Source organism: Haliaeetus albicilla, chromosome 12, assembly GCF_947461875.1.
Source record: "Haliaeetus albicilla chromosome 12, bHalAlb1.1, whole genome shotgun sequence".
NCBI lineage: Eukaryota > Metazoa > Chordata > Aves > Accipitriformes > Accipitridae > Haliaeetus > Haliaeetus albicilla.
This window is the reverse complement of record NC_091494.1, coordinates 20,105,465-20,117,516: the sequence shown is the minus strand read 5'-3', so window position 1 is coordinate 20,117,516 and position 12,052 is coordinate 20,105,465. Positions and strand designations below refer to the sequence as shown.

The 12,052-nt window shown below is 49.4% G+C and overlaps 2 protein-coding genes across 2 annotated transcripts; one reads left to right on the top strand and one right to left on the bottom strand.

Moving 5' to 3' along the window:
• Positions 1 to 4,971: 4,971 nt before the first annotated feature.
• On the bottom strand, positions 4,972 to 7,784 carry MRPL46 (mitochondrial ribosomal protein L46). The gene is made up of 4 exons (XM_069798464.1): positions 7,575 to 7,784; positions 6,925 to 7,120; positions 6,123 to 6,296; positions 4,972 to 5,404 (listed from the first exon to the last, which is right to left on the bottom strand). Exons 1-4 carry the CDS (start codon positions 7,737 to 7,739, stop codon positions 5,154 to 5,156), a joined length of 786 nt encoding a protein of 261 aa, XP_069654565.1. The 5' UTR covers positions 7,740 to 7,784; the 3' UTR covers positions 4,972 to 5,153.
• Positions 7,785 to 7,786: 2 nt separating this feature from the next.
• Positions 7,787 to 11,810, top strand: MRPS11 (mitochondrial ribosomal protein S11). Its single transcript, XM_069798465.1, has 6 exons — positions 7,787 to 7,900; positions 8,149 to 8,262; positions 8,490 to 8,579; positions 9,351 to 9,480; positions 10,908 to 10,973; positions 11,419 to 11,810. The coding sequence occupies exons 1-6, from the start codon at positions 7,848 to 7,850 to the stop codon at positions 11,524 to 11,526; spliced, it is 561 nt and encodes a 186-aa protein (XP_069654566.1). The 5' UTR covers positions 7,787 to 7,847; the 3' UTR covers positions 11,527 to 11,810.
• Positions 11,811 to 12,052: the final 242 nt, after the last annotated feature.

Below are 12,052 nucleotides of genomic sequence, written 5' to 3'. Positions count from 1 at the left end.
CATGGGTTTAATGCTGTGGAATAACATTTGGGAGGGTAAAACCTGAAAGGAGAAATGTAATGGGCATAATTACTTTGATAGATGAGAGCAAGCAGAAAGCAGGCAGGCAGCACGTGGTGGGAGCAGGCCAGCAGCACACACACTCACCCCTGACATTGCTCACCATCCTCCCAGCAGCAGCACTGGCCTGTGCCTCATGTCCTGATATCCCCAGCTTACCTCTGCCCAGATACTTGAGAGGGAGAGCAACCCTTAGACACAAGGTAATCTACCTCTGACATCAGCTCTCACCTTAATCTCCAGCAGAGATCATCTTAAACTGCAATTGTTAGCTGTAACATCTTTTCCTAAACTTTTGCCTTGGTTAATTACGAGATTGGATGCTCACGGTAGCCAGGTAAAGGGCCAGCTCCTGCCAGCACACTGTCTTGCTTCTGGAATAGGCTGTGATGGTGAGCCCTAAAGCCTTGTATACGCAGCATAAAGGCTTTATTGCCTTGCCTAGGTTTTGAAGAAGCTTCATTTTAATGTTGCTGAATAACCCTTCATAATTGAATTGAGAAACGCCCCTGGGTCTCCAAGCGTTGCCTATGAAGTCCTGCCAAAGGATTTTATACCCCCCCCAAGATCTGTTAGGGAAAAGTAGCCTTGACAGCAAAGCTGTAGCTAGAACTACCTGAAGGGGCTTCCTGCTGTCAGGATTTTGTACTCGCCTCACAAATTCCTGGCTTTGGTTTCTGAAGGGTTGGTGTTAAGGACTGGGTATTATCAGCAAAGCTTCTGGAGCAATTTTACCCCGAGTCCCAAGTTTCCCAGTAGCCCCCGTTCTTTTATATCCATTCTTACCTTTGCAGAGATTCACTCAAGCGTTGCCTCTGTCTGCCTCATTCTGTGTCCTTCCAACGCACTGGTTATGCCAAAACACGGGGGTGATTTCACAAGAAAAGGGAGGAAAAAGGTGTCCTCAAAACAAAAGGATGAGACCTAATCCACTTATATCACTAGTGACCTCAACCAGATTTTCCACACCATTTTCTGCTGGGTCTCTAGGCTGCTGTGAGCAGACCACTCCACACTGCATCCCCTGCAGACAGCTGAGCACAGCAGGAATGGGCAGCACTTGCAGAAACCCCAGGCGCTACCAGAAAAACTCCCTCCAAAGAGGCGGATCCCTTCCAACACAAGCATGAAGCTTGAACAGAAGAAAAGCAAAGTGACTGGTGCTGCTAGAGATGTCTTATCTTCCAGGAACAGGGAGTGAGCCCACTGGCTGCCCCAGCTGGGATACCCTAACTCCTACCCTCCCTGAGCCAGCCCACCCCTTGCCCGTGCATGGAGGGACGCAGTAGGGTGCTCCCTGCACCCGAGCAGCTCTCCCTGCTCTGACAAGCTCACGGCTGTATTTGGGAGCAATAGCATCTCTCCTCCTACAGGTTTTCAGAGAGTAGGAACCGGTATAGCCTGTGGCTCCAATGGCATCTCCCGGCTCTGCATGTATTTATCTTGCAAACATTGAAGCCTTTGGTTGCTTGGAGCCAGCCAGGAGGAACAACAAACAGCAGCTTCCTATTATGTGAGAAAGTGTGCAGTTCTGAACAGTTTACAGTGTATCACAAAACATGTAAGCAGGGCTCTGCTTAGAGCACCAATCCCCAGAACTCCTGCAGACAGGGAGTGGTATCAGCTAGGCAAGATTATTTTGTAGGGGCAGTAAAGGAAACCTGTATCTGTGAAGCTGAAAAGTGGTTTTATTAGGACTTGTTATCTCTCCTTTGCTGGAGGGGAGTCCTAGCATCAATTTGTCACAAAGAAAACCTTCATCTCTCTCTTCTAACGTGGTGGCTTAAGCAATGGCTTAAATGCCAGTGTTTTAGACTGCAACTGATCCTTCCATTTGTTTCTGCTCCTGGAGGCTTTTAACAACAGCTGCTGGACTGCATCACACCAGAGAAAGGTCATCTTGATGTCTCCTTCCCCCTTGGGGGGGGGGGGGGGAATCTGGCTTTTGTGTATCACCCTCATGAATGGAAGCATCGTGTGCTGAAAATGGCTTTGAGGAGCAGAAAGTCTCTGCAGTCTAACTGCTCTCCAGCTTCTTCCCTGATGCACACAGTTGGGGAAGATAATGCTCAGACGCTGGCCCCAGCAGTCACAGCACTGATCTTACACTGGACTTCTTAGATGAGCCCCACATTGCTGCTCTCAAAGCACAGAGTCACAGGTCCTTTCCAAAACACCTCTCTGGTGCACACTTCACAGGAAAGCTCTTCAATTGATCTGACTGTGACTTGCACTAAAGAGCCACAGCAAAATCAGTGCCTTCCCAGGGACTTGCTGCAGCTTCAGGTTCTGATAGAGAAATCTCATGTGAGGAGGCCTTTGCCAAGGTGAGAAAAACCCTCCAGGCTTTGGGTGCAAACAAGCTCCAGACTCCCTCAGCACCCAAGCAAACACACATGCGGTTCTCCATCACGTTTGCAAAGGAAGTTTTGTGCTTCATGCTCAACACAAGTGAAACGCTCCCCCTGCTCTTTGTGCTGGACCACAGGTGGCACACTGCGGCTGTGCCAACTCTCTCCCAGCCACAACTCGACAGGTTTCTTCTGTTCCAGGAGAGAGAAAAGCACTGTCACAAAGGGTTTTAAGGCTTTGTGCTATCCTTTCAGTAGTTACCAGCAAAATATACCCCACCAGCCTGCCTGATCAGACTTCTGCAACTCTGCAAGGAGTATAGGTATAAGTTTGCACTGCGTGGAAAGACAGCCTGCATCCACTGAGTTCTCAAAGGAAAATAACAGCTTCAGTGATCTACCACAGGACCTCTGGGAGTAGAGGAAATAAGATACAAACCATCCTTTCTGCTAGGAAACCTGCATGATATCCTTCTGCCTTCCCTCTCACCAAGGCCAGAGTGGGGAGGAACAGGCTACACAGAAGAACTGAGCAAAAGCACTCATGTTGCAGGATCTGGGATTGTTTGCAGCAACTGGCTGAGGGCTTTTCAATAAAATCAACTGCGGGGCGGGGGGGGGGGGGGCACTGTTCCTGTGCAGGCTGCAAGCAGGAATTTGCATTTTAGGTGATGAGAAAGCAATGATTTCAGCTTCCAGAAAAGACCAAGCTTCTCACACACCTGCTACCTGTAAGAACAAAGGCCTGAGCCCAAGGAAAGAAAAAAAAAAAAAAAAAAAAAAAGGAGGCAGCTGTTGATTCCAACCTTTACAGTGCTGGAGGGAGCTACACCTCCCTCAGCACAGACAATGCCCAAAGACTTGTAGCTTGAGTAAGCCAGAGAATAAGAACTGCCTGGGTTTGAAGATCAGCAAGCTTTTAGTACAGCCTTTTCTCTCTTTTGTGCTCTTGGTTTTGAGAACAAATAAGCATTGATTAAACAGCATTTTACATGCTTTGAAAGTTTTGTTACAGCAACACACAGCCTGCCTTTGGCATGGGAAATGGGGCAGAGGCCTTGGCAAAGGGCATGCCCTAAGCCTGTGCCCACAAAGCTCTGCTCAGGGGCTGGGTGCTGTGGAGCCAGCAACAGCCTGAAATGGAGTGGCAGAGAAAAGCCTAATCCTGAGCTGACTGCACCCATGGGCCCCCAGGCTGGTGGAGTACAGCCTGAGGGGAAGGACTCACCTCTCCTCTCTGCAGGAGCTTTCAGTCCTGGAGAAGGCAATAGTCTCCCCTTCAGCAACATTAACCCCAGACAGCAGCGAAAAAGTCTGCAGTTTTTCAGGCACATATTCTGCTCCGCATTTACTTCCTCTTGGCAAGTGCTCTCTCTGTTGCAGACACAGCCTCCTCACCAGGCCAGGCCTGCTTCAAGAAACCAAGTTTTGTTTTGTTGGTAATTTATGGCAAGCCTGCAGCTCCCAAACTGCCCAGTGTTCAAAAATAGAAGGCTGCTGTGCTACCCCCCCACCCCAATGGCTTGTGGAGTGATTAAGGATAGCTTTAATTTGAGGCCTGCAGCTCAACAGCTCCCAAAGGATTGATAAAATACATATAGCAATCTCCAGTTCCACCTCTGGAGGCTGAACTCTCTCCTGATGATTAACGACAGCTATTTCCTCCCTCTCTCCCTGCCGCTGAAGAAGGCCGATTCTCTGCAAGGTCCAGCCAGCACTGGGCCCACACTGTGACTACCAAACAGCAACATTTACAACCAGAAAAAAACCTCCAAGAAACAGAACTGGCGCCAGAGAGGTGAGACAGCACCATATAAACCCAGGATACAGCTAAAAAATTGGAGTAACAGGGTCAGGCTACCTGAGGCAGACACGGCTAGGCTGGCTTAGCAGTGCTGGCCTAATGCACAGGGAATGGGAGCTGAGAACTCCCCAGAGCCACCTTTGAGGCTGCTCTCAGGAGGCAGCAACGCTAGAGCAGCCTTCCCGCCTCAGGAAAAATTAGCCTTGCTGCCCAGACAGAGAGCTGCTGCTCAAGTGTTACCCTCCCTCAGTGTCTATCTGCTATAGCTTGAGGCTCAAGAGGATGGCAGTGTGAGTGGGAAAGCAGCACTCATCTAACAAAAGAGCTGCTGCCTATTTCTCATGCATCTGTGTCCTCCACAGCTACCGCATATCACGGACTCTAGGCCAGAGGCAGCTCCAACACAGATTAGAAGTTAATATGCTGTGAATATCCCAGGTTCCATCTCCCCAGAAACCCACCTGGCCCAGCCTTGTGTCCAGGAGGGTCTGTTCCCACCTGAACACACAGATAACCCTCCAGTGCTGCTCTTATTAAAGAGCAGGTACCAGAGACAAGCATTAGCCATTGCATAGAAGAAACCATTTGAGCTTGAGACTATGACAGGAGTCTGGTGAGGAAAGCAAACCTCACGGGTTCCACAGCCCCAGGGAATCGCATGCTGGGGAGAGGAAAAGATCACAACATCCATTTCCAGAAGAGGTGGAGGAGAAGGATTCAACAAGAGCAAAGAACTCCCTCATTCACTTCCGAGTATAAGTTTTAATATTTATTCAGTACAGGCCTGGTGAAGAGAACTGGGAAATAAGGCAAAGGCAAATTATCCTCCAGAGCCCAAGCTAACATCTCATACACACAGACCATGCAAAGCAGCAGCTGTGCTCCTCCCTGGAGTCACATCCCACATCTTCCCCATCTGCTGGAGCACAACCTAACGCTTACAAGTCCAGAAGGAATCGATTGACTTTTTTCAGGTATTCTGACTTCAAGTAATCTCCCAGCTCGTCCTTTGTGACCCACAGATAATCTTCCTTCAGCTCAGCCTGGGAGAAATCACTGCTTTGGAGGAAGGCTTTGAAGAAGAATACTTTGGCTCCCACGTTATCCTCAGTCCTGATGGCCCTGGGGAATTTATACTTGTAAATCCCATATGGTGCATTCCCCAGGATTTTGGCTTGAATGTGATCTCCTGCAAGATGCCAGCAATGCAAGATAAAGAAAACAAGGCATAAGAACACAGAGCAACAGTAACTGCTCTCCTGTAGTAACAAAAAGGCAGCATAACCGTCTCCTTGTATCTGGTTCAGACTGACTATTCCCTCTTCGTAGCAGAAATATTGCCAATCGTAAGCCTTTTCTCATGAAAAAAACAACTTGTCTGGAGTCCAGCAAGTCCTCTCAGAGTGAGAGAGGGAGGGAGAGGGTATCAAGCCTTGCCAAACCACAGTGAAAAGCAAAGAAACGTGGGTTTGCCATCACCCATCTGCCACAAAAGCTGCTACAAGGCAACAAAAGGGAAAGAGAAGCCGTACACCTGGAGCAAGCCTAGACCATTCATTCAGGAGGCATCTGGTGATGCTCCAGCATCAGAGCATGAGGGCCAGACCCAGCACTGCAGCTGCTGGCAGCGAGAGATCCCAGCTCACAGTCTGCCAGCCCCATCAGCCCTCTGCACACTGCAGTTGCTCTGTGACAGTATGCAGTTACAGAGCTGATTACCCAGGATCACAGCTCTTGCCAGAAAGCACACCCCATTGAGCTCCATCCCTCTGCCATGAAATGCCTTTTCCCAGCAGATGGAAAATGATTTCACTACAGCAGATGGCAAATATCCCTCAGATAGGGCACAGGAAGAAAACCACTAGGACAAACAGGAGGGAGGGCTAGGCACACAGCAAACTACACACCCAAAAATGTAGCCATAGCTCGCTCAGCTGTGCTTCGCAGTGTCTCTCCAGGCTGCCATTCCACTTGAGGCAGGAGCCACAGCTCCTGGTTACCGAGTTTTTGTTTCACCAAAAGCATCAGGTTACTGTCCAGCTTCCTGTTCAATGACGTTCGATTGTTGTTTTTATCAGCATCTGCCAAAAACCAACACATGTTGGAAACAAAGTCTCCTGGCAGCACTGCTCTGATCCCCTTGATTCATCAACCCTCTGCATCTCCCACCCTTCCAGCAATAACACACAAACATGGATACACAGAACAAAACAAAAATCTAGACAGAAATGCTCTCAGTCACTCTGGAAGCCAATGCACGATTCAGCTAGAACCCACTGTTAGACTGTAGTCTGTTTCATTTCTAGAAGGAATTTATGGCAAGCAGCCTAGATCTCTACCTTGGCAAAGATAAAAAAGAGCACTAGGCAGAGCTTGGGAACCAAAAGACAAAACATTTTTCTTGTCTGGAAACAACATCCCTTTTCACCATTTTGCTCTGCTAAGGTTGTGTTGAACACACACATCTTTGCAGCATGGGAACACCAATTCCGTTGTCAGCCAGTTAATTCATCGTGTACTAACAGCACTGCCACAGAGCCAAGGCTCTCTTTAAAACAAAAAAAGACTCAGCAAATGCCTTCCCTCCACTAAACTGCACTTAGCTGTACAAGAAAGACCCAGCAAATACTCTCCCTCTACTGAATTGCACTCAGCTGTGTTTGGCAAACAATCAGCGTGTTCTTACCCACCACAAACCTCAGCCTGTACCTGTTATCCGTGGAGCAGCTTTGAACTGCAGTAACTTCTGTTCCCACTTGTCCTCCAGGTCTTGAGCCATGATGACTGTTTTGCCAGGTGCTTCATCATCATCATCATACATGCTTTCCTTCCTCCTCCTGAGCTGCTCCTCCTCCTCCAGCCTGCGAATTTCATGATCTGAATAGTGGCTTTTCTCCAGCTCTATCTAGAAGGGCAATGCAGAGAATTCTTAAGCTGCTAGCACTATGGGCTGGAATGGGCACACAATTGTACCCCAGCGAATGCAAGACGATGGGAATTTCTCTGAGATCAAACAGGACTTTCCCGCTCGAGGCAGGAGCCTCTAACAGGGACACCAACAGCGTTGAGGAAGATCACAGAAGCCCTACCAAGACCCACGACACCTGGTGCAGGCAGCAAATCGCACACAGAGCACTCGGTATCAACTTCATGGCGGGGAGCAACATCACCCAAGGTGCCCCCGGACTGGCTGTGCAGGGCCATGAGCTCCTCCGTAGCCTGTCACCCCCCACCCCAGGGGCTGGCAGCCGCTACCGGGGACCGGCCGCGGCTGCCAGCCCCCGTAGGGTGGTCTCCCCTCCAGGCCTGAGGCAGCCATTTTCCTACGAGCAGGCCCCCAGCGCGCCCTCCCCCCCCACCTGCCCCATGAGGGCCGCCATCTCTTCCTCCTCCTTCTCGAGGGGCTGCGTGATACGGGGCAACCGCAGCAGACACATCGCCCCGAAGAGCCGCCACGGCCGAGGCGCGGCAGCGGTACAAAACCACCGACCCCAACCCGCCGTTCGGCACCCGGGCGCCGCCATTAACGCTGTCGCGCGGCCCACAATGCACCGCGCCGCGCGCCGCCATCTTTCCTCCTCGCTCCCGTCGTGCCTTGCGGCGACCTCTCCGGGCGCGTTACGGGAGCCGCCATGAGCGCGGCGCTGGCGGTCGCCTGGCAACGGCTGCTCGGAGCGGCCTGGGGGTGAGCGGCGGTGGCGGTGGCGGTGGTGGTGGTGAGGGGCGGGGGGAGACCGGGCCGGGGCCGGGGCCGGGGCCGGGCCTAGGCCCCCCCTCGCTCTGGGCTGACTGTCGGGACGCTCCCGCACCGCGATGGAGGCCTCGCTGGGCCCGGCCCGCCCCCTCCCGCCTTGCCCCCTCCCGCCTTCCTCCAGCTAGCGCCCGGGGGAGGCCCTGGTGTCCTCACCGCCGGCTGGCGTTTTTTTCCCGCAGGGGCCGTACTGCCAGCCTGTGCCGTGGCCTACGCACAAGCCCCCGGACGCTGCAGGACCTTGCGGAGGCGGCAGCCGCGAAGGAGGCGGAGAACCAGAGCGCGACCGACCTGAGGTGAGAGGGCCAGGCCGCGTCGGGAGGGCTCTGCCATTTGCCTCTTGCTGGGAGGTTTTATCGCCTTCGGTGGTTTTGCAGCCGAGGAAGGAGAGGAAGCGGCTTGACTCAATCACAAACGCAGCTTGTGTCTTCTGGAGACTTGATCCCTTCTTTCTTTCCCAATATGAAATAAAACTGCAAAATTTCAAGAGCGAGTGCCTGATAACTCTTGTTTTGCTCCTCAGCCCTTTAATCCTGCAGAGGAACTCCATGAGATGGGATGGAAAGATCTATGAAGAGATCCCAATAGCTCACATCAAAGCTACGTACAACAAGTAAGCAAATGAGCTGCTCCATTCCTACTCTCATGCAAAATAAAAGCTTGTAACATACTCAGGCTTTGGCCAGTTATGGTTTTAACCAAAAGGCGCAAAAGCAAAAAGCCAGGGGAGTGGTGGTCATGACTGGGAAGGTAATAATACTGAATTCAAACCCTAGTGCTGTTCAGGAAGCATAACTGTCCTTATAGCGTCTTTAACAGCAATAGGATTGTTATTATGTGTTTTGACTACATTCTGATTTGAATAATTAGATGCTGACAGCTTTAATGGCAGGTTACTTCCAGCCCTCCACTCTAGCACTATTGCTATACAGCTGTTGAAAAAATTGTTGTATTCTCCATGAGAGATGGTTGTGTTTCATTTAGTCATCCCTAGTGTGATATTTTACTGTTTCTTAAAGCTCTTTCAAGTTCTAGAAATGTTCTGTGCATTTTTTTAATAAACGGAAGAAGTAAAATGCTCACAGTGAGAGGTGGGTCTGAAAGGGCTAAGCGGTATCTGAGGTGTACCTGGATAAAGTATATCTTATCCAGAAAGGTTTTGCCACCTCGCTGAGATTCTCTAGGGTGACCAGAAGGTGACTCCTGGGAGGTCTCTGCAGTGGGTTCATGTGAGTAGGATACCTTGAAAAGGAGGGCTGAGTTAGGGTGGAGCAGGGTGACAGGAGTCCTGTGGTGAGCTGTGCCAGTAAGGTGAGTGAGAAGAAACTGGAGAATAAAGCTTTGTTCTAGCTTGCTTCTTTCTTTTATCCCTCTCTTTCTGTAGCACCCACATCCAAGTGGTCAGTTTTGACAACAGGCCATTTGCCCGTACGTCCTGTGGTACAGAAGGCTTCCAGAATGCCAAGAAGGGAACTGCCATTGCGGCACAGACCGCAGCCATGGCAGCAGCAGTGGTGAGTCTGCACTGGTGATTCTCACCCTCCCAGAGGGGAGCACTGACTGCCTCCCCCCACTACCTGGGTACATGCCTCGCTCCCAGGCAGCAGTCCAAAGCTTTGTTCCTTAGTGCCTGAGCAGCACACTGCTGTTTGCTGACAGTTTTCCTAGCTTCATCTGACATACTGCACATCTTGACACAGACAAAGCATGTTTCAAACAGCAGTTAGAAACGCCCAGAGGGTAGCTTAGCTGTGCAGGTTGTGATTGGGAAATATAACTTGGAGCCTATCCTTTTCTAGCTCCAGTTTGCATAGCTCCTTTTTTCTAAGTGAACATCTCAGCCATTTTGGAAATACAGCCCCTGAATCAGCAGCAGTTCAATTTTTGCGCTGTAGGGGACTGAGAAGCAGCTGTAATTACTGGCTGAATGTTTTATATTTGCTCTCTGCCACAGGAGAACTGAGCTGCTGCCAGCAGTTCCAGTGAGAGAAGGTGATGTCCTTGCGTATGTAGTTTTCAGATGCATACAGTTTACTGTAATTGTTTCTAAAAAAACGTGGGTGTCCAGGTGGCAGGAGAAGATGAGGCTGGCTGTGTCACGGTTCTCACTACAGCAGAATGAGGCATGGTTAAACTGAAGATCCTCATGCTAAATGAGGTGGAACTCACTCCAGACTTTCATGTCAGAGGTGTTTGGTGCTGCTGCTGGCCAACAGCTTACTGTGGTTGACTCAGAGGAATATGAGAACATCTTCACTATTAATCTGTGCTCATTGGAGCCTCATAATAGCTGCATAGCTGTGCTTGGCCAGATTTATTCTATCGCTGTTAAAGTTAGTACATTAATTGCACCAGAACACAGAAAGCAAGAGACCCAGAGACTCCATCCACGTGGTGGCAGCACAGCTATGCTTTACAGCAGGTGTTTTTCATTTTCAATTTGCAAGCCCCTAGAATTTTTGCACTGAAGGTGTGGACTCCTGCACAGCAAATATAAAGCTTGACTGCTTTTCTCATTTACCCTCTAGAAGGAATCCACGGATTGCAAGAGAGAAGTCGCTGCATTAAAGAAGGGAAAACAGCTTTGAGTTAGTCCTTGTTAGTCCCTTGCCAGTTCAGTCGCGTATCCATGGATATGTCATCTTCTGCCCTGGCTTTAGATCACAGATAGTTTGATCTTAAAGCTTTCTCTGTATGCAGAGCTGACAGCCCAGCACAGAAGTTCTCTTGAAACTGCCATGGCTATATCCAGGCCTCCTTTTCTCCTAGTGTCTTTGTGCAATAATCCCCATATTTGTCTTCTGTATCCATTACTACCTACTCTTTATTTTTACAAAAAGAATACTATGATAGTGGGTCAAAAGGGAATGAAAGACTTCAGGGGAGCCAGAGCAGTAGTAGTCATATCAAAGAGAACACTAACCAGTTGTTCTTTTTGCAGAAAGCACGTGGGAAGGGTGTATTGCATGTACGAGTCATGGTGAAAGGACTGGGACCAGGACGCAAAGTACGTGTCAGAGTTTCTTTCATATTTTTCTTTCTTGGGCATCATCCTGTTTTTTTAAATTCAGGCTGGTCTGACTATAGCTATTAACTTGGTTTTTCTGAAGGTGATGTAAAGAATTCATCACTCAAGTGCCTAGTAATGAAATTTTAGAATCATTAGAATTTTAGAGTAATATCACTTTGGAGGCAGAATAAAAGCTGTATTTGGGACTTCTTCCAACAAAAGTAGGAAAGTTGATGGGAATGCTGATGAAAAGACTGGAGCAGATAGGTTAAACTGGGTCTTCTGATACAAATTACTTATTTTTAAGATAATTACAAAGTAGAACCACTAGCACACGTTGATACTTGGATGGGGGATCAAACTATTTTCCCCTGAGCTTCTTCCCTTCTCTGCTCTTCCATGTGTTGATAACAGCATGTCATCTGCTGTCTTGTTCTTCCAGGCTGCCATCAGGGGTTTGACTATGGGAGGTTTGGAGGTCATCTCCATCACTGACAACACCCCGGTTCCACACAACGGCTGCCGCCCACGGAAAGCCAGGAGAATGTGAGAGGGGAGTGGAAGAGACACACAGCTTTCAACATCAGTTCATGCAACAGGGACTGGGTTGAATGTTGCTCCTGTGACAGATTCTGTAAAGCCACCCTCTGTGGAAATAGTTGTTGAGGGAAGCTTGAAGAAGAGAGACCATCCTGGGCCTTAAAAGCCCAGGTGGTAAAAGCTGGTGGGAAAAGCAGGAATATGTGTACTCCCTTAGTGGGAAGCCTCTTGTGTACAAAGTTAATTAATTAAAATGTTGGTCTTTTGACAGCTGTTCCTGCTGTGATCCCAGAAGTATTTTGGATTATTATTGCCTCTTGACTGCTTTCTTCCTCTTACCACTGTATGTGGTTCTTGTCTAGCCCTCCGTGCTATTCTCGCCCTTGTTAGGTAGAAGGGGAGCTTGAGGTCTAGACCTCCTTCCAGTCAGCTGTAGTAAACAGCTGCATGGGGTCACGTCATCTTCCTTTCCTCTTTCTCTCACTGCACACATTTGGAAACTAGGCATGGGGTAACTCTTCCCCTTCCCCCAGCTT